This window comes from Tachypleus tridentatus, chromosome 6 (assembly GCF_004210375.1).
Source record: "Tachypleus tridentatus isolate NWPU-2018 chromosome 6, ASM421037v1, whole genome shotgun sequence".
Lineage (NCBI taxonomy): Eukaryota > Metazoa > Arthropoda > Merostomata > Xiphosura > Limulidae > Tachypleus > Tachypleus tridentatus.
Genome location: NC_134830.1, coordinates 34,799,251 through 34,820,985, shown reverse-complemented (window position 1 = coordinate 34,820,985; position 21,735 = coordinate 34,799,251). Strand labels below are relative to the sequence as shown.

General features: G+C 32.2%; 1 protein-coding gene across 1 annotated transcript in view; it reads left to right on the top strand.

The window, feature by feature from the left end:
• LOC143252226 (laminin subunit gamma-1-like) overlaps positions 1 to 21,735 on the top strand; it is a 77,760-nt gene that overhangs the window by 39,966 nt on the left and 16,059 nt on the right. The window contains exons 2-14 of the mRNA XM_076504028.1: positions 2,048 to 2,349; positions 5,239 to 5,369; positions 5,883 to 6,061; positions 8,322 to 8,507; positions 10,107 to 10,224; positions 10,986 to 11,093; positions 11,995 to 12,131; positions 12,559 to 12,681; positions 14,424 to 14,726; positions 15,472 to 15,696; positions 16,157 to 16,342; positions 19,877 to 20,006; positions 20,598 to 20,710. Coding sequence (XP_076360143.1) covers positions 2,048 to 2,349; positions 5,239 to 5,369; positions 5,883 to 6,061; positions 8,322 to 8,507; positions 10,107 to 10,224; positions 10,986 to 11,093; positions 11,995 to 12,131; positions 12,559 to 12,681; positions 14,424 to 14,726; positions 15,472 to 15,696; positions 16,157 to 16,342; positions 19,877 to 20,006; positions 20,598 to 20,710 — 2,241 coding nt within the window. The remainder of the gene's footprint in view (positions 1 to 2,047; positions 2,350 to 5,238; positions 5,370 to 5,882; positions 6,062 to 8,321; positions 8,508 to 10,106; positions 10,225 to 10,985; positions 11,094 to 11,994; positions 12,132 to 12,558; positions 12,682 to 14,423; positions 14,727 to 15,471; positions 15,697 to 16,156; positions 16,343 to 19,876; positions 20,007 to 20,597; positions 20,711 to 21,735) is intronic.

Below are 21,735 nucleotides of genomic sequence, written 5' to 3'. Positions count from 1 at the left end.
ATGCATTGTTGGCAAAACGTTTTGAGTTTCGATGCAATTGGTGGATCCAGCATAACAGAGTGCTCAGGTTCGGTAAGTAGCGTTGGCGATTTTCTGCTGGCTGCCAACGTTCCTTGTTATCTGCGGAGCGCAAGAAAGACCGTTACCATAGTGAACCTTTTTGACAGTTTTTCTTTTCCTTTTTATAAGAAATGTCACGAGAGAGAGAGATTTAAATCAAATTAATTTATTCGACATGATAAAACAGTCATACATATACACTTAGTGGTGACTTTATCAGACACACTTGCTCTTTTAACGGAAACAGCCAAACAACGACTCGTGTGGTTGAAATTTTCACGCACAACAATCTCTAGAATTTACATAAAATGGTGTAAAAAAAAACTCAACAACAAAACATCCAGTGAGCGATAGTTCTATGGACTAAAACACCTTCTTAATAAGAGAGGTCAAAAGAGAGTGGCCAAACTCGTTCAAGCTGACAGAAAGACCACAAATACTCAAATAACCACTCTTTACAACAGTGATGTGCAGAAGGACATCTCTGAACACACAACGCGTCGAACCTTGAAGCGGATGGGCTACAGCAGCAGAAGACCACGCCGGGTTCAACTCCTGTGAGCTAAGAACAGAAAGATGAAGCTACAAAGGACACAAGATCACCAAAACTGGATGATTGAAGATTAAAAAAACGTCGCCTGACCTGGTGAATCTCTTTTCTGTTGCAACATGCAGATGGTAGGGTCAGAATTTCTCGTAAACAGCAGGAATCCATGGATCCATCCTGCCTTGTGTCAATGGAACACGCCGCTGGTGGTGTAATGGCGTGGAGAATGTTTGTTTGTTTTTTGGCACACATTACAACTTTAATAGCATTTTAGCATCATTTGAATGCCACAGCGTACCTGAGCATTTTGCTGACCATGTGCATCCCTTTATGGCCACAGTTTATCCGTTTTCCATTGGCTACTTCCAGGAGGATAATGCGCCATGTCCCAAAGCACGCGTCATCGCTAACTTTTTCAACGAACATGACAGTGACTTCAATGTACTCTAATGGCCTGTAGAGTCACCAGATCTCAATCTAATAGAGCATCTTTGGGATGAGGAGGAACGGGAGGTTCGCAGCATGAATGTGTCGCCGACAAATCTGCAGGAACTGCATGATGCTATCGGGTAGGAATGGACCAAAATCCCTAAGGAATGTTTCCAGCATCTTGTTAAATCCATGGTGCGAAGAATTCAGGCTGTTCTGGAAGCAAAAGAGAGTCCTATCCAGTATTAGAGAGACGTATCTAATAAAATGGCCACTGAGTGCAGACGGAAGAAGTCCCGTTATTTTAATAACATTCTCCCACGAAAATAATTTTTTTACGTTTGTTTGTTTTTTCTCATATTGACTATTCATCACATATCAATACTGACGGATCGATGTTTTTATATGGATAAAACATTTAGGGATTGCAAAATAATAATAATAGTTTTCATGTATGGTATACTTGAAAGCGAGCATTTTGATATATATGAAAACAGCGTGATAGATAGGACTTGTACATTGGTTTATAATAATTCACTTGTCAGTTGCTATATAGAATTAATATAATTAATTTACAATATGAACATTATGCAGGACGCGGAGTTTAAATATTACAAGCAGATTATTAAGATCATTTTGGTAGTATCTCAGAATAAATCTGAGTTATTTTTTTAACACCGAAAAAAAAGCTAAAACTATGACCTGTGTAAACACATGAAAAAATGTAAATATCATGTTGGAATAATAAAAAGAAACAGTTTTATTATGATAACCTGAAATTTTATTGAGATTGGATTTATTAACGCCTTAGATACAACTATTAACGATTTTAGTGTTGTTAAGCGGCAATTATGTATAAATTTAAAAATATAATGCCACACTTAAATTTATCTTTAAAATTCCACAAAAGTGTTACTTATCAGTGGAATTTTTTTATTACAAATGTTTTAAAACTCTCTGAAATTTTTATTAATTAATAATATTAATTTTCTATTTTTTCTTTTTAATTAGCGAAAGCCTTTGACATCACGTATGTGCGTTTGAAGTTTCACAGCCCTCGACCCGAAAGTTTTGCTATTTATAAACGCAAGAATGTAGATGGACCATGGATACCTTACCAGTATTATAGCGCCACGTGTAGGGAAACTTATAATTTACCAGACAGTTCATATGTCAGCAGGGACGAGGAGACAAAGGCGCTATGCACTTCTGAATTTAGTGACATATCACCGCTTACAGGTGGGAACGTTGCATTTAGTACATTGGAAGGTAGGCCTAGTGCGTATAATTTCGAGAACAGACCACTTTTACAGGTAATTATGTATACAACTTATATTTTTACGAATACGCTTACAAATAAAACGTAAAGAGTTAGGTTTATTTTAACATCTAAGGAAAATTTAACATTATAGTATTTACTTCTTTAAATTATTTTTATAAATTTTCCAACAACCAGACTATAGGATGAAATAATTATAATCTGATAGATGATGTGTATTCAATGTTATGTTTATTTTGCTTTATTTTTGCTGCATTTCCAAACTGTCGTGTGTACTTTAGTTTTATATTTACCTCCCTAGATATCAATCGGATCAAACTTTAATTTGATATAACGCTATCACGATATAAGTAAAACCTAAGATACTAACTATTGTCACAAGTCTACTTTATGGAACTCAACACTGTCGCAAGTCTACCTTATGGTACTCAGTACTGTAACATTTTGCTAAAGCCTTGGAAAATTAGAATAAATGGATACTTATTATATTATGTTGAACTCAGTAACTGTTCATCCTCAGCTCCAGTAATTACTACTTTTGTAGTTATAACGACGTAATATTTTCAGTATTCTTAATAAAAAAAATTGTAACAAACAGTTTCTTTCTGACTCAGCTTTTAGGTTTTCCAATATTCTTTTCTGTAAAATATCCAATCGCTTTGTGATATAGCAGGGCCTACGTATTCGTACAATAAAGATACGTGGATTTTTAATTAACATAAACGAACTTCTTTTTTTCAGGACGACATCCTTGAATTGAAATTAACTGTTTGGTGCATGTAACAGGTTTTTAACACACACAATTTTAAGTTGTTGATGAATTTTATACAGGATTGAAACTAATTTCGTTTTTGCCATTCTTGTCTTATACGCCCCTAAAAATAAGTATTTTTACTTTCTTAGGTACATAAAGACTTTGACCCAGTTGCTTAGGGTGCTCAACTCATAACCTGAGGGTCGCGGGTTCGAATCCCCGTCACACCAAACATGCTCGCCCTTTCAGTCGTGGGTGTGTTAACATGTGATGCTCAATACCACTGTTCATTAGTAAAAGAGTAGCCTAAGAGTGGGTGGTGGGTGGTGATGACTAGCTGCCTTCCCTCTAGTCTGACACTGCTAAATTAGGGATGGCTAGCGCAGATAGCTCTCGTACATCTTTGCACGAAATTCAAAACAAACGAACAAACCTGCATGATATATAAATATTTGTTTACCGGTAAAAGTTATTCTCTGATGTCCTAAGTTCCAAGGCATTGTGATGGCTCTTATTTTCATGCAAAGAATTTATTAATTTAGGCGCATTTTTTATCTTAGTAAGAACCTACAATGATGAATATTCGCTTAAAAACAGTTTGTAGGACAGTAACGAATAAATAAATAAATACAGATATTACAGAAAGAAGTGGTCCAAGTCTATTAACTGAAAACAATGAGTATCTAAAGTGTTAAATATGAAAACGTACTTAGGTAAACTGTGGAGGGGTTTCCCAAAATGCCATCAATAGGAAGTATGGATGGTAATTTCTAATAATGGAAATACCAAGGTACATTTCAGAAAGGTGTGCTATTTTGAACTGGGTTTTCAATGCAGTTTTTATCAACTACTACATTACATTAAATTAGGCACTTCTAAATATCCAATGACTATTTCAAAATTCATTCTAGAGTTATTTAGAAATATTATTTGGTCAGTTAACATGTAAGGTTATTATCTAATTATAAGTATAACGTTAATTGGATTGTAAGTCACAATTTTAAGTGTATGCCACAATCATCACTACAATTTTGGATGGCTGATACACAATGCAAAATGATCTCACAGAGGACACAACACCGGCTAAATGCTTCATAGTTTTGACCGATACACAATACACTTATACATGCATGCTATCTTTTACTTTTCAATAAAAGATAAATGATATTAATGGGTAAATACCTATCAAACCTTTGGTTTATCAACTAAAATCACTGATGATCTGTTGTAACTTGAAATCAACGTGGTTGTGTAATCTTCGTCAAAGCTCAAGATAGAATGGCATTACACAGGGAGCGGCAATGCAGCGCATGAGTTTCAGTGCATTCAGTACGTTGCTATGGGACATAGCATAACGCATACTTCCGTCTTAATGAAGACGTTGAGCTCCACAGATCTGTCTCTCTTTTGATGTCGTTGTTGCTTAACAATTAACGATTGTGTTTTCCGTATTTTATGAATATATGTAGGTAACAATATTGGGGGGCTGAGAGGGACTTGGCTCATCTGAGGAGGGTCTCAAGTCCCCCCTTGGCGCTGCCACTGACGAGTTCGAATTTCCGTTACATCAAACATGCTGGTTCGTTGGTGAAAGAGCATCTAAAGAGTTTGCGGTGGGTGATAGTGACAAGCTGCCTCTCTCTAGACTTACTCTGCCAGATTAAGGACGGCTAGCGCATATAGCCTTTGTGTAGCTTTGCGCAAAATTCCAAACAAACCAAATCAAATTTAAACGTTTCTACAAACCATCACCAGCGAAAGTAAGCTTGAAAAAGCAACTGTAAAGTACTCTTTCGCGAGGAACATCGTACGTAAGTGACAACTTATTTTTAGGGCTGCTTTAGTGCTAATCAGTATAATAAAAATATTAACATGGTTATTAAGTAGGTAGTACTCATTCACTTGGTAATAAGAAATCTCACTTTTTTTTAATCAGTCGTTTTTCTTTCCAGTATTGTTTTTGTGTTTACTTTTGATAAATAAAAAAGGTACTGTTCTCAAGTAACAAAAGTAGTAATAGAAAATATCCAGCAATATTTTTTTAGAATGAACTGTAACAACTTATAATCAGAATTTTCTAAAATCATTCCAGCTGTTTCTAAAAAAAAAAAGTTTTATACAAACAACCAAAAGATACTTTAAAAACATTTAATATATTTTCCATGTCAGGAATGGGTGACTGCCACAGACATACGGATTTCTCTAAATCGGATGAATACATTTGGTGACGAGATATTTGGCGATCCTAAAGTTCTGAAGTCGTATTACTACGCCATTACAGATTTTGCAGTAGGAGGAAGGTAAGTAAATAGTAACTAAGAGCGGTGTGACATTTGTGTTTGTGTGAGAAAGGTCACTGTTGTTAATTGCATAGATTACTTTGAAACGTGGATGTGAGGTTGTATTAGAGTTACGTGAAAAATCACTTAAACCGTCTGAAGGATGTTTGTCAAGTCGCTACGTTCTGTATAGTGTGAATTGAGAGACCATTGAACAATTTTGTAGTTCAGCGTTACGTTTATTATATAATCTTAATCAGCTATTCTCAAGTGTAAACCTCCTAAGTACGTTTTAATATTTAACACTTTAGATACTCATTGTTTTCAGTTAATAGATTTGAACCACTTTTTTCTGTAATATCTGTATTTCGTTACTGTCCAACAAACTGTCTTTATTTTCTTCGACTGTGGTGTTTCTAATTAATATGTTATCTATGTACATAGGAACAATAAAATAGTAACTTTACTGTTAACTCGTGACTGGTATTGGCTCTACGATTTCTGTCAGAACTAACGTTGTTTCTTTCATTTTAGGTGCAAGTGTAACGGACATGCAAGCGTGTGTATCGTCACTGATGATGGATATGGACAACAGGAACTAGTGTGTCAGTGTGAACACAATACTACTGGACCCGACTGTAATGAGTGTTTACCTTTTTATAACGATCTGCCCTGGGCTAGAGCAACGGCAGCCGATGCCAACGAATGCCAACGTAAGTATGGATATAGTTAGTTGTAATCTTATATGCTGGTGTGTCCTCTTTGAATTCCCTACTCCATACAAAAACGTAAATGTATGTATAGAACCAACACTGCTTCATTTAATATTAGAAGTGATAAACGGGTTAATTCTAAGTTCAATCAAATATTACATTTATTTGTATTGACGATAAAATCTGTTTCGTGAAATCTAGGTAGTTATTTTTGTTCCGTGATTTGTTAATTTTGCTGGACCAGTTGCAAGTTACAGGTTTTAAGACAAAGGGACATACAATTACAGGTGTCGGGGGTACTTCAAGACACAACTATTATTTATACGCAATATCTTGACACAAACTAATATATCAAACATAAAATAGGCTTCGCAGCTCTATTATTAATATCTCTATCTGGCTTCTAGAGACAAATTTTGATAAACTAAAAACAGCTTATAGAATATATCGTAAGGAAGCTGAGAAACTGACGTAAAGAGTACACTGACCTCTGTTGAACTGGATTGCTAATGAGGGTGTATATTGAGTAATAAAATTACTCGGATTATCACACCCATAGACCCGTTTCAAACCTAAGAGAAATAACCATAATTTGTATTATATAAAATAAAGTTTTTAAAAAACATATAACCCAAAATTATTTGTACCAATCCCAGTACAGTCAATAATATTGTTATGAACTAAATGCTAGAGAATACAATATAGTCTATTTTAAAATATCTTTTATAGTCTTAGCGTTTTTAAATTATTTTCAAAATGATAGTGGTTATATAATGCATCTGGCTTATTTTAAATTGATATATTTAAAACTCCTTATAGCACATATAGTTTATTTGTGAATTATATGTTTATAAGCCTTATAACGCATGTAGTTTATTACGAGATGACGTATTAAGTAGCCCTTAACGCATATGCCACTCTTACCCAGTGAACTACTATTGTGATATTACTGCAACCATTCATCGTCTAAACCAGTGGTTCCCAACCTTTTTTTATGCCCCGCACCCCTAAAAATTTTAATATGTTCTCGCACAGTAATTATTTATTTAAGAATAAAGGTGAAGGTGGCCAAAACAAATGTTATCTCTCACCCCCTGTTTGGGAACCACTGGTCTAAAGGAATGAACCTTTTGTTCTGTCAGCGATAAAGTATGATCAGAAACTACTGTTATATTAGTACATACAAAACTAAGCATGTGTACAAGAATCTTAGTAAAATAAATGAATCCTAACATTTACCGAATTTAGCTGATTTTCTACAGTGTATCAAATATTATTAATAATATAATTCAGTACTCATGAATCGATACGCTATCCTCAACGAAGAGACGTTACTACCATCACGAATATCCAAGTTGGATCACGGAACACCTGAGGATTATTGTGGGATTGTGCTACAGCACAGGGTTTTATTGAGTTAGAAAGAACCGGTGTCTTTTTCCGGCATCCAGGTTAGGTCGCTCGCAGAAAGGGTCAAGCAGGTACATTTATTTGAGTGAAAATTGCACATAAACTTAACGTCGTAGTTAAACTAAATGTTTTTAGTAATAGTTTTATTACAACTTGTAAATTTGTGTTCGCGTTAAGCACACGTAACAAGTTTTAGTTGATTAACGTCATAAAAAACGGTTCGAACAAGTTTATCTTCTCCTTGCGCGTTTTGGTTTCTTGAATAAACGTTTCTTAATCTACTTGTTTGAATGGTTCTTCTGATAATGTAGTGACGGTAACATTAATGTTTTGTTACTGGTGACGTGATGTAGTAGCGGCAACTTTAGTTGTTTATTACTGGAAACCTGCCATTCTTAATGAATATAAAATATGATCATATAACTTCTAAACAAACTGAAAGATCTACATTATGTTTTTTTCATGTAAAAACAATCGGATAACCACAACAACAAATGAAAGTTACAACAAGTGTCATATATAAGTAGTATTTACAAATTAAAAAGAACCAAAATTAGAATTTCAACTCTTTAAAAACTGTAGTAACCATGAACAATGTCTGACCACATATATACAGCTAGTTTTTGTAGTAAGCTTGGTTTATAAATTCTTTAAAATTCAGTTATACAATGGATTTCTTGTAAAGCTACATGTAATTAATGTTGTATATTTCTAATCTCTGGGTTTTTAATTTACAAAGAATTTGGTATTATTAAATGGATGTTGAATTATTATTCAAGTTATCGTGATTAATACAGTGTAACATGATTAAAAACGGTTTATGACTTAAGTTCTTGTTTTTACTTTCTAGCATGCAACTGCAATGGCAGATCCAAAAAGTGCTACTTTGACAGACATTTGTACGAACATACAGGACATGGTGGACACTGTGTAGACTGTAGGGATCACACTGCTGGTCCACATTGTGAGCGATGTGAAGAAAACTTTTATGAGAGAGAAGATGGAAGATGTGTCCCGTGCAATTGTAACCCAACAGGTACATCTCTGCTGAGTTAACGAAACATTGGATATGTTTTCTTTACTGTTCTAGACATTTCTTTCATTGTTACATTCATGGTAGTAAAAACCTTTCTATTTTCTTGTTGTTTTTTTTGTAAAAACAACAACAACAACAAAAACCATTTTTCAATATTAAGTTAATTGTAACAGATCTCGTCTACAACCAGCAAAGATATATATTCTTATTTTTGGTAATTCTCATTAACTTAAACTGTGTTGTGCTATTTAAATTATTGAGAGATTAACAAGGCACAGAACTAACAAAAAACAAACTGATAAACAACAAACACAGATTTTTAACATTTTTTTTTTTTAGTACTGCATGGCATATCTTAGTGGTTAGCATGTGAGATTTAGAATAGATGGATCAAAGTCTCAAGACATGATGCTGCTGAACACACTCTGTGGGTCCTTTTTAAAAATAATAATCAATCCTATTGTTTAGTACAGGGAGCCAGACAAAGCCCTTGTAGCAGATGATAGTGGTGGTGATTGGATGCTCTCCCAGTGGTCAGTATATCAAAATTAGGGATTGTTATATCTGGACTCTAGAGATCTCTAATTTGGCAGTTTAACTTCTCTGTATAAGGTGTTGTTAAATTTGAAAATTTCAGTTGTATTAATACATAAATGCAATACATTTTAATGTAACTGAAGTGATCTTGCATGTGTTTGTTTTCATCAAGTCTCCCCACTAGTACAGCAGTAAGTCTATGGATGTACAAAACTAAAATCAGGAGTTCAATTCCTCCCGGTGGGTTCAGCAGATAGCCCAATGTGGCTTTGGTATAAGAAAACACAAACAAACGTTTTCATCGATAAATTGTCATAAGTTGATATATTTCCACGTTTCTATGAATAAAAACAGAACTGTTAATGTTGTAATTTCTTAGTTACAATATAGAAAAAATGAAATTTAAACGTTCGACACAAGGCAAAGATTTGTTTCATTAATAAGAATTCGATACTCTTTCAATTGACGTATTAAAATGTTTAGATAATGAAGTAATGAAACTGTATTAAAGAACATATATCTTTAATATGAGGAGAGTAGTAACTTTATTTCAGAGAAGCTAAGTTGTACGTTGTAATACAGAACACAAAAATAAAGATTGAAAACACATTCATTCAGTATTCGTACTGCATTTTAAATAAATATAATTATCAAATAACTGAAGTCGTAGAGACTGCTGAGTTTTGCTTAATATTTATACTAATGTAGATTAATATAAAATGAACACATTTAATATAAAATGGAAATAAGCATCTAGACAAAGGCTAAGGGGAAAAAAAACACTAACTTGCACATTAGTTTCATTTAGTCACTTTATAACATCCTAAGACTAAACAATTAACATGAAATAACAGAAAAGGAAAGTTTTCACTGTCTACTTAAATATTTATACAGAAAAACAAAAACTATTAAACTTGGTTTTCTCAAAGCATGGTTTCTTCCCATCTGTATCTCTATACTAACCGAATATATTTGTAATTTTCATGCTTTGATTAAATGTTTCTATACAGAAATTATAAACTTCTAAATATGATTGCAACTCAAAGAATTATATGTTTGTAGGTTCTCGAAGTTTGCAGTGCAATCAGCAGGGCAAGTGTCAATGTAAACCTGGAGTTGATGGTGCAAGGTGTGATCATTGTTCTTCTAATTATTATGACTTTACTTCACAAGGATGCAGGTATGTTTTCAACTGATAACAATGCTCTAAGCCATATTAAAAGTGGCACTTTTATTTTTTGAGAACCTTAAATAGTATTTTTCAATATGTTAGACAAAAAAATGTGGAATATTTCATTTGCAAGTGTTAAGATACTTTTTATATTTCTTTTGGATCATAATCAAACTCGGTGTTCTACCATCAAAGCTGAATGATTAAACTGCTATAATTTGCTGAAAATAAGTTTTTAGTAACTTAATGTACAACACTTAACTCTTGCTGTGGCAGCAAAATTTCAGTTGATGACAATAATAAAAATCATTTTTCTTTATTTATATTTTAGGTGACAAACTGTTTTATAGCACTCTTGATTTCTTTGAATACAAGAGTTTAAATATTATGAGCATTTTATCTGTATTCAAACTTACTCATTTTACTTGCCAGAAGTATATATGGAGAGAGTAGGTGTTTTATTGTGAAAAGTGTGAGTTCAAACTGACATGAATTATATTTATTTTCAATTATAAATTATACATCTTTCAAGTTTAAAGAAAGTGTATGCTAAAATTGTGTTTCAAGATTAAAAGGTAAATATGTGCATTTTATATTTTTATTTAAAAAGTTTAAATTTGAAATTATTTAACACGTTAAATACAAAGATTACCCCTTTTTTACAAAAAGAAAATTGTATTTCATAAAATAAAAACTTTGTGAGTCTGTAGTTCTTTTACACTGCCCAAGTGGAAATTTTTAACTCCTTTCTTAAATACTACAATTTGCAGGCCTTGTGGTTGTAATATAGCAGGAAGTGTAAACAGTGAGCCAAACTGTGATGCTGTGACAGGAACATGTAGGTGTAAGGATAATGTTGAAGGACAACGTTGTGATAGGTGAATTTTTGCTTCTCAAGTTCCTTCTGAAAGAGTGTTGTGTAACATATGATTTCATATTCTATTTCATTATTTCAAACTTTTCATAAGTGATAAACAAAAAAGGTCTAATTTGCTTGTTAATAAAAAATAAACTGGTTTGACTGTTATACATATAAGGATGTGCAATAAAGTATTTATTATATTTTGTGCAATATAATTTTCCTAAAACTTAAGGTAAAATCACTTAAGTGTGTATTTTATATCCTTAGGAGTGTGTTTATATAAATACATAATATTGTGATTGTTGTAAACAGGAGTGGATCAGGGATTAAAACATTTCTGTTCCACCAGTGAGATCAGGAGAGAGGGATTATTGAAAAACAGGGGTAGAGTAGAGTGTGAGGTGTAGTGCTTATTGCTGCATAGCTTATAGTATGTAACAGGAATATTCATACAGTTCACAAATGAAACATAAATACATAGAGCAAAGTATTTCATTTACAATTGAACTTTGATTACCTTCAAATAATAGGTAACTTAGACATATAAGTACTGGAGTTTTATAATTACCTGTTAAACACTAATTCATGCTACATCTATATACTGTTAAAAAACATTAATGAGAATGTGGACACCAGATTAAGTTCTATTTAAAGGGTATAAAGAAAGAAAGGTATGATGGGTAAAGATTCACCTGAAATTTCCTCAGTGTTTCAACTGTTCAATTAACTTGTGGTTATAAGAAAAGAGATTGATAAAATGCTTGCAGAATGAGTGTAGGTACAAATTTTCTTATGTCATTGATTGTTTCTTTCCATGAAATGGTATTACTGATCCCTTGTGAAATTATTTAAAAATAAAAATATATTTTGTTATAAACACAAGGATAACTGATTCTTTAATCTCTATTTCCATGTAGATGTAAACCTGGATTTTTCAGCTTGCAAGAAGAGAATGAGTTTGGGTGCCTTCCTTGCTTCTGTTACGGTCACTCTTCAGTATGTAGAAGTGCCCCTGGTTATTCTAAAGTTGCTATTAAAAGCACTTTTACCAGAGGCAAGGACACTTATTTTTAGTCATGCTTTTCAGTATAGTAGATTCTAGTGAACTATATAACTAAAAATAAAACAAACCTTTTGAATGTATTTAATGAATTATGGCTGCACAGGAGAACTACAGTTTTTTTTTTTTTTTTTTGTGTGTGTGCATATCATAAGTTTCAGTTAGCCTATTGATTAGTTATTGTGAATTATGATGTAATATTTTATTCTTGTTGGGTTTGCTTGGAAGATTTACAAGTAAGACTTACATCAATAAGTCAGTTATAGTTTCTGTTGAGTGAAAATTATTTATATTCATAAGATAAGCAAATAAAACGCTTGATATTTTGTTTTCTGGAAATTCTCTGAAATGTTTCTGACAACTCAATGTCTTTTTTGGAGATAGTTTAGAAATTTTGACTCGGTTGACATTTTTCCAACAGGGAATGAAAATTGGAAAGCTCAACTTAAGTCAGGCAGAGAGATACCTTTTCAGTTCAACCCCATAATCCAAAACATTGGTGTGGATTCATCAGGAAGAGATCCAATCTACTTTGTCGCTCCTGGTAAGGCACTGAATCTGAATGCCTAAAATTTAGCATTACAAGTGTTGCATTGATTATTATCTAAGTACACTTACTCATAGGATTTGTATTCTTAGTGTGAGTAATCTTATTTATAAAATGCTGTGAATAATTCACACAAAATTGCATGGGGGGGTGTACTTTATTTTAAGCATTTGATAAATAATTAAAAGTAAAAAAACAAAAACAAAAAGAAAATAAATTGTCACATGTTAATAAGACATCCCTAAAGCGAAAATAAGTGATAAGTTTTATATACTCTTAGTGTTGTACAGCTTTTGCTATTAATGTAGATCTTCATGAAGTAATGTGTCCTATATAAAGAAGCTAGTTACTGTCCTGATTTTTATATGTATTAGTATTAAGTTTTTCAGGGGCATTGTCCACTGAATCAGTGGTAAGTTTATGGACTTGCACTGCAAAAATAAAGTGTTTGGTTCCTCTCCATGGACAGAGTGCAGAGATACTAATGTGTAGTTTCACACTAAGAAAAGAACAACAAAACAATACTTATAGTGGTTTTTACATTAGAGGACAATGGGGACCCACCAAAAAAAAAAAGCACCTATATAAACTTTCAAGTAAACAAAATTGGCATAAATTTCCCTCTTCTTAACTTCAAAATATCCACTATTTGTTATGTTTGTTTGTTATGGTCTTAAAAGGTTTTAAGTACACACTCTAGTATTACATAATTTTTGTAAAAGACTGGTTGCAGACATCTAGCTACCTAGTAGAGGTACCTCAACTACACTGAATTCATATCAACTTTACATCAACTCTTCATACCCTGCATGTGAACAAACCACTAGTGTATGATTCTAATGCATACTCTGATGTCATCTGGAGATTGCTGTACTTATACCTGTATAACCACTTGGTCTTAAATCTTATTTTATCTATTGTAGTGTTACAATTAGTGAAGTAGTAGTTTTTCTATTATTGACATTGTTTGATTGATGTTTTGAGCTAAATATTGAATGTGAGTGTATGTTTATTACAAAATAAACTCTGTACAGTATCATTATTGTTTTTGTGTTGAATTAAGCTGCAATTTGTGTAGCATTCACAACACAAATGTATCTTCAGACAATTTACAATTTCATAATAGTAAATCCTTATTAGCATTTAGCATTTCAAGTAGACATATTGTGAGAGTTAGGTAATATTATTTACAAAGCAAGTGAACTGTCATAAGTAACTTTTTAGGTAGTATGAAGTCCTCTATTTTAAAATAATAAAATATGTTTAATTCAAATGAATTGAATTAGCAAACTTGTAGCAATAGTTTGTAGATAATTTGTTAAATACAACACGTGAGGTGTTTTAATGGTTTATCATTTACCAATCAATAGAATCGCCATAAATTTATGTAGTCGTTACGCGGCAAGTTATTTCAAAGGTGGTGCAGTTTTTGAAGTTCGCCAGTTTAGCAAAACTGCATGAATCAACTGTCTGATAAAGTTGCAGGTTAATGATTGGTTGAAATCTAAGGCATCTACATAAAAAGAAATGAACTTGTAATAATTTTATAGAGCTTGGCTTGATTTTTTCACTGCTGTAAACAGCCAAATATCTGTCTCTCTTTCCAACATATATAATTAATGTGATAGGGATTACATGTTTTAAAAAAATTGAAATATTTCTAGTTTTATTTTATGTAACTTATAGGATTTTCAGATACACAGTATAATAACAAAAAAATATTTGTTCTTTGGTATCAGATCGATTTTTGGGTGACCACAGAAGTTCATATAATCAGTTTCTTAGTTTCACTCTAAGAATTGGTGATGGGGTACCTCGAGCAACAGTAGATGATGTTATTTTAGAAGGATCAGGACTTACAATATCACAACCAATTTTTGGTCAAGGAAATCCGTTACCAGCTGTTAAGAACCAGGACTATAAATATCGGCTTCACGAACATTCCATTTATGGCTGGAACCCTAGGCTCAATACACATGACTTTATTAGTGTTCTATCAAATCTAACAAGCATCAAAATCAAAGGGACCTACTCTGTACAAGGTACTATATGTATACATGCATTCATTTGTGAAAGGTATTTTCAGTTAACTGTTATATATGACAAGGTTACATATTTAATTTTTCTATGTTAGGTTTTAGTGGATTAAAAATCACCTGCAATGTCTATAGCAAAGGGCATTTGGATGCTAGACTAAACTATCTTTATTTCCTTTATTATCTTAAATATGATTACCTCTAGTTTAAATGTATATGTAATAGCATGTTGATACCTTGGAAAAGTATTAATTTGTGAGTAGAAAATGGTAGGGCTGCGGTGATTACGGACTTTTGTAGCCAGTTAATCTTTGCTTCGTAACCGAACCATAACTGGTTAATCGTGTAATCGTTACAGCCCTAGAAAATAGTTTGCTTTCAAAAACATATTAAATCATCACTTTTCTAATTCTTGAAAGACCAAAAAAAAGCTTTTACTAGTTATGTATTTCTCATTGTTGCTCTTGAATTACGAGGTAGTTGCAAAGTTTTGTGATTTTTATTCATTTTTACAGGTTCTTGTTAAAGCAGGAGTTAAATATATTGTGGAAAGAAAATTTTTGAATGAATTGTATAAATTACTCTAGTCTTAAGTTTACAATGGTTTTGTAAAGAGGAAAATAAAACTTGTATTGGATTAAACATAATAATAATAATTAACAAAATAGTCGTACAACAGGAGAAAATGGTTGCTAGTTTATAAAACAATTACCTTTGCTAAATACAAACTACTTTTGGGCTGTTTTTCCAGGAACTGGATTTCTGGATAATATTCAGCTTGACTCAGCTCATCGTTCTCCAATTGGATTTGAGGTTGCTTGGATAGAGATGTGTACTTGCCCAGAAGGCTATGTTGGCCAGTTTTGTGAGTCTTGTGGACCAGGATTCCGACATGATCCACCTGGTGGTGGAAAGTTTGCTCGTTGTGTTCCATGCAACTGTAACAATCATGCTCAGTATTGTGATTCTGAATCAGGTAAATAAATGTTTTGATTTTTCTTTTTTTTTTCAGAATTTGAGTAAAAAGATTACCTTTTGGTTCACAAGGTTGAAACATTCCAATTTTCTACTGAACACAGTCCATACTTCTGGAAAGTATGCCCATTATTTATTGTATATAATACAGTTGGCATGAAGAATTCATTTTTTTAAGGATTCATTTTTTACACTTGGTGTAAAAAAACAACATTTAATTACTTCACTCAACAGCCTAATATGGCCAGGTTTATGGTGCTGCACTTGTAATCGGAAGATCAATTATTTGAATTCTTGTCACACCAAACATGTTCACCTTTTCAAATAATTAAATGGGAAGCGAAAAAGCAGTTTTGTTAACCTATATTCTAAATAAACAAAAAGTTCAAGTTCAGTTGTTTGTTTTTAAAATTTTGTGTTTCATGTTCTGATGTTGGTTTAAACAAGTAATCTTTTTGTAGGACGCTGCATTTGTGAACACAATACTGCGGGTGACAACTGTGAATACTGTGCTAGTGGATATTATGGGAATGCTCTACGTGGTTCCGTTGATGATTGCCAACCATGTCCTTGTCCAAACAATGGAGCCTGTGTGATCCTACCTAATGAGGAAGTGGCATGTTTGCAGTGTCCAACAGGCTATACTGGTTAGTGCAGAAACATTAAACTCTTATGTACTAAAATCCACTATCAAATGTTGTAAGAAAAGAGTAAATTATTTTGACCTGTTAAAGAGAAATTTGTTGAATGACTAAACACACACAAACAAAACAAGAAACTTGACATACACAAGTCCTTTTAGAACTAAATGTTTGCTTCTGGCTGTTAAAAAATCTACGAAGCACACAAGTTTTTTTCATTTTCAGTGACAAGCTTTACTGTTACAAAAACGTCCTAAGGGTCAGTTGCTATTCTCATTTGCATATACCAAATTCTTTTGAGAAACTGTAAAAAACTCAATAAGCACAACAAACTCAAACAACTTTGAATCCTCCTGGAATCACTTAAGTTTAATTAACTGAGTTAATTAATTAATCAAACTAAACAAATTAATGGCACAAACTAAAACAATAAACAGCTGTCAAGACAAATTTTATAAAACCAAATAAACAGTTAACAAATTTTGTTAAAAAAGAGAAAAGAAAAACGTATCTCGAAATATTTGCAATATATAATTATATTAACCAGTTTACATAATATTCATAAGAGTGATGTGATAACCAAAACTAATGTAGGTGGTGTTTGGTATTTTGAAAACGCCCAATAACGTAGATTTTTAACAGCCAGGAACAAACATTTAGTTCTAAAAGGACTGATGTATGTCAAGTTTCTTGTTTTGTTTGTGTATGTTTAGTTATTCAACAGATTTCTCTTTAACAGGTTAAAATAATTTACTCTTTTCTTACAACATTTGATAGTGGATTTTTGTACATAAGAGCTTAATGGTTCTAGTTGTCTACCCTAAAAAGTAATGATATAAATTTCTTAGTTAACATGTTACTTACTGCTTGTAGTATTAATATTAATGTTTTAACTAACGTTACAATTACATATGCCAGCTGAAATACATGTTCACTGCACAGGGAAGACATATGGTGTGTTAACTCAAAATACTTATCTCTTTATGCATTGAATCCTTAAGCTATATATCTAGTGGTGGGATTCAAAAATTTTAACTTGTTCTATCTTGTTTTACACACTCCAATGTTTTGCAACAAAAAATAATAACAAGAATCTATTTCAGTAAGATATTTATCTAAAACCGGTTTTAAACAGTGATTTAAGAAATGACAAGTTATGATGTCAGGAAAATTATTTTTAAGTTTTTTAGTGCTCACCCCTGACTTGTGGCCAAGCATTACACTTGCACTATCTGAGCAAAATGCAGTGAAATTATTTTTCAAATATCCACTATCAAATCCTGCATCATGTAAACTTTATAATAGAGATTTGTATATAGTTTCAGCAGCCTATCCTTCCAACTTAATCAGGAAAAATTATTGGCGACAGATCACAATCTTCAACCTTTTACAAAAATTATGATCACTGGTTTACAAGATATGGTTGAAGTTTCATCAGTGATGACACAGTTTTAAATTTTGTTCAACTGTTTTCGAAATATTTCATTCTTAATTTCCTTTGCAATGTGCTCAATTATTTTAACAGCTGTTTTCCGAAAGTGGAGTCCCTTTCCCATGTCCAACCCATTTTTTATTTGTCGCTCAATCTCATGTTCAACATCAGAAAATGGCCTGTTTCATTTTGCTGCACTGTAGATTGTATTAAAAACTTTACATGTAGAGGTGATATATTTTTGGTTTATTTTATCTAGGCATTTGATAATTGCATCATCTGCACGATCTTTCAATTGCATTGCACATATATTGTCTGCCTTCGATGAAAAATGTTCGTTCTTTTTTTTTTGTTTCTGAGAGATGCTTGCTGGACAGTTTTTTATTCCTTCCTGATCTCCAACACTGTAATTTCTCAATTCCATCAATATGTAAATTCCCTTCATATTTATGGAATCAAATTTAGCTCAATGATCACAACCAAATTTCTTGCTGCAAACAACCAAACCATCATATTTTGTCTTGAACTCCTCAGCCTGCTTCATATTTCAGCAATCTAGAAGAGCAGTTGCTGGATCTTCATCATCTATAGTTTGTGTAATATTAAAGCAGAGGTTTCATCATTTCTTGAAGTTGCTGGTGTTAGATGTTCATTTGGATCTTGCTTTGAAGTTTCAGTTCTTGTGGTTTTTGTTACAAGTTCCAGTATATAACATTGCCGCTTCATTTTAAGGGCTGAAGTCTGAAATATCAAAATTCCTTTACTCAAAAATAAATGTATTATTATAACTTCTTATTAAACTTTCACCACAAGGGCTAAAAATATAGAATTATTTTCTAATTATTTTTATAAATTTTCATTCGAAAATTGTTTATGGGCCACCAAAAAATTAAAAGATGATTATAAAAATAAAGAAAATTAACTTAATATTTAACTCTTTTTGTAAATATTGTTTTTAGGTGACTCTGTTCCACTTACACAAGGAATTTTGTATAAGTATATATCAACAAACATAAATATAGTGAAATATAATTTTACCAAGCCATACAATTATAACACAAATGTAGTACTATGGTGTTATGGTTCATGTTTATATTTATTATTGGATTAGTTTTTCTATGCGAGTGCTAGCCTACTAAGCCTAGTATCCAACTTTCGTATCCTGTCAGTATGAAAATACAAGCAAAAAGAGATTCAGTATCCCAAGCAAAAACATGATGCATTTTATTCCCTTAGATGGTCAGATGCCATCATGTACTAAGTTTAATATTTTTGGTAATATGCATATTAAAAGAACTTGTCTGTGACCAGTACTAAAAAGATTGACAAAGAAAACATCAAACCAGACTAAATCTCCAATCCATGGACTTTTAATTTTGCTCCAGAATAGTAAAACCAACAAAATAACATTAATAGCACATAAGTCTGCATTGACTTCATTATTTTTCAAACTCAACTTCTTTTCTCTGTCTGCTCCAATGTAGGAAAATGTAGGCCAACATTAGTCTATGGCAATGCTCTTCTTACTTCGTCTAAGATGGGTGATCTGTCACTTGTAGAGGCCTGTGCAATTCTGGCCTCAAATATTATCTTACTAATTTACAATTGAGTTATTGCTTGTGACTTTACGTACCAAGAATTCCCATAGTGACAGTTGATTGTAGAGCATGAATTCTCATAGTGACAATCGATACAGTGTACATCTAGCATCAGAGGGCTAAGAACCGGTTTGGTAAACTTGTGAAATTTTAAGAACAGGTTCTTAGGAACCAGTGCAAACTGGCTGAATCCTACGATTATATATATCAGATTTTGTGAAGGTCTGTTCAGCAGTTTGTCAGTTATAAGCTTGCACACACACAGAGAAACTTGTATCAAATAATGGTTAAGATAATATAACAAAAACTAATAACTTTCAATGAACTTCTAAAATAGCCTTTTGAATACTACCAGTTACTATAAATGTTAAATACAGTCAATAATACTGTAACAGGGTAATGTAGGCAGTTGCATAATTACGAGTGGTGCTTAGTTTAGTTGTTCATACTTTATCTGCTAAAAAGTGTAGAGATACAAGTAACTTTTTAAGATAACTTCTTATCTTTCAGGACACAAGTGTGAACTTTGTGTTGATGGCTACTTTGGTGATCCAGATGGACTTAAGGGCATTTCCAAACCCTGTAAGAGATGTGAATGTAATGAAAATATAGATTTGAATGCTGTAGGAAACTGTAATACGTAAGTTAACTTTAACAAAAAAAAACATTGTCGAAATTTACTAGCCTTAAGAAGAGTTTTATAGTAAAATCTAATTAAACAATAAATTTGTGTTAAGGTTCTACAACACTTTCATAATCGGTCTGCCCTTTTTTATATGAAATTGAAGTTAAAATCGTTTATTGACTTAATAAAATAGAATTTTACATAAAAAGTTATGTAAACATTTTCAAGGAGAGAGTTTTGTTCTTTTTCTGGTGGGAAAGATAAGAGATCACCTAGATCAGGCTAAAAGAATACATGCCGTATCTGGTGTGATGTCATATTTATAGAGTTTGAACAACATTTTTATATATGCATTTTCATTTAAAGTAAATTTAGCTTAAAACCTATATAATCTGTATATCAATGAACATAAATCAAAATGTTTTGTGCATGTAAGAGCAAGATTTTATTGATTCTAGGACAAAAATTTTTTTTTCTTGACCTTTACTCTTACAAAAATATTTACTTTTCACATAATAATATAAGGTAATAACACATTTAAAATAGTCCATTTTGCTCTTGTGAAATGTGTTTATAAACTCTTAACTTTAATTCCTTTATTATTAGGACAACTGGAGAATGTTTAAAATGTATATACAACACAGGAGGGTCACAGTGTGACACATGTCTTCCTGGTTACTTTGGTGATGCCTTGGCAATCCCTAAAGGAGACTGCAAAGGTAAGCAAATGTTTAAATGCAAATTTTAAATAAAAGAAAAACAAAATAATATTGATTGTTTAGGGCTATTATACAAAGCTATCACAAAGGAACCGAAAAATATATCGATATAACTAACCACTTTCTTACTGCTAGGCCTCCATATAGCAACTTGTAACTTGATGTGTGTAAATTAGAATTTATCTAGTGAAAGTACAATCAGCAAGATTTACAATGCAAAGTTATTTAATAAAGTTTAAATTTTATTGGATAATCAACATGTTTTCAAAAGTGAGAAAGCTTGCCTAACTGATCTTTTGACATTCTTTTAAGAGGTTATTTATTTCATATGCAAGGGTACAGGTAAAGAATTGGTGTATCTGTACTTTTAGAAAGCATCTTACTGTGTGCTTTATTAAAGACTTCTTAAAATGTTATATCTGTAACTCATTGGATAGAAAACTGGCTAGAGGGAAGGAAGTAGGGAATCATTATGGAGTTTAGTGTTAGCATCGTTGCTCTGTTGATTTGTATTGACAATATAGATGAAGGAATTGTCAATAGATTGTTTAAATTTGCTGAATATATTAAACACTTGGGTGTTGCTGGTTGTGAGGTGGATGCAACTGTTTCACAAAAGGATTTAGATTATTTAGTGAGTTGTGCAAATAAAGAGCAGATGATTTTTAATTATAATAAATGCAAGGCAATGCATGTGTGATACTTTGATTTGAACCACAAATATAAAGTTGGACACAGAAAAATCTAATACAAGTTTAAAGTGGTTATAATGTAATTTTATAGGTTGTTAGTTAGGTTGTGTTTGAAGTTGTGTGTTTAGTTGTGGGCTTCTTGCTTTAAAAAAGACATTGAATTGTTTTGAAGGGATTCAGAGGAGGACTACTAGGATTATACCTGAAATAGAAAAGTTATTGTATGAGGACAGGTTAAAATCTTTTTTGTTGGGGGGGACAACAACAACAACAGAGGTGATCTGATTGAAATATTTAAGATTAAGTATTGATATTATTGGTGCTTCATTGTTT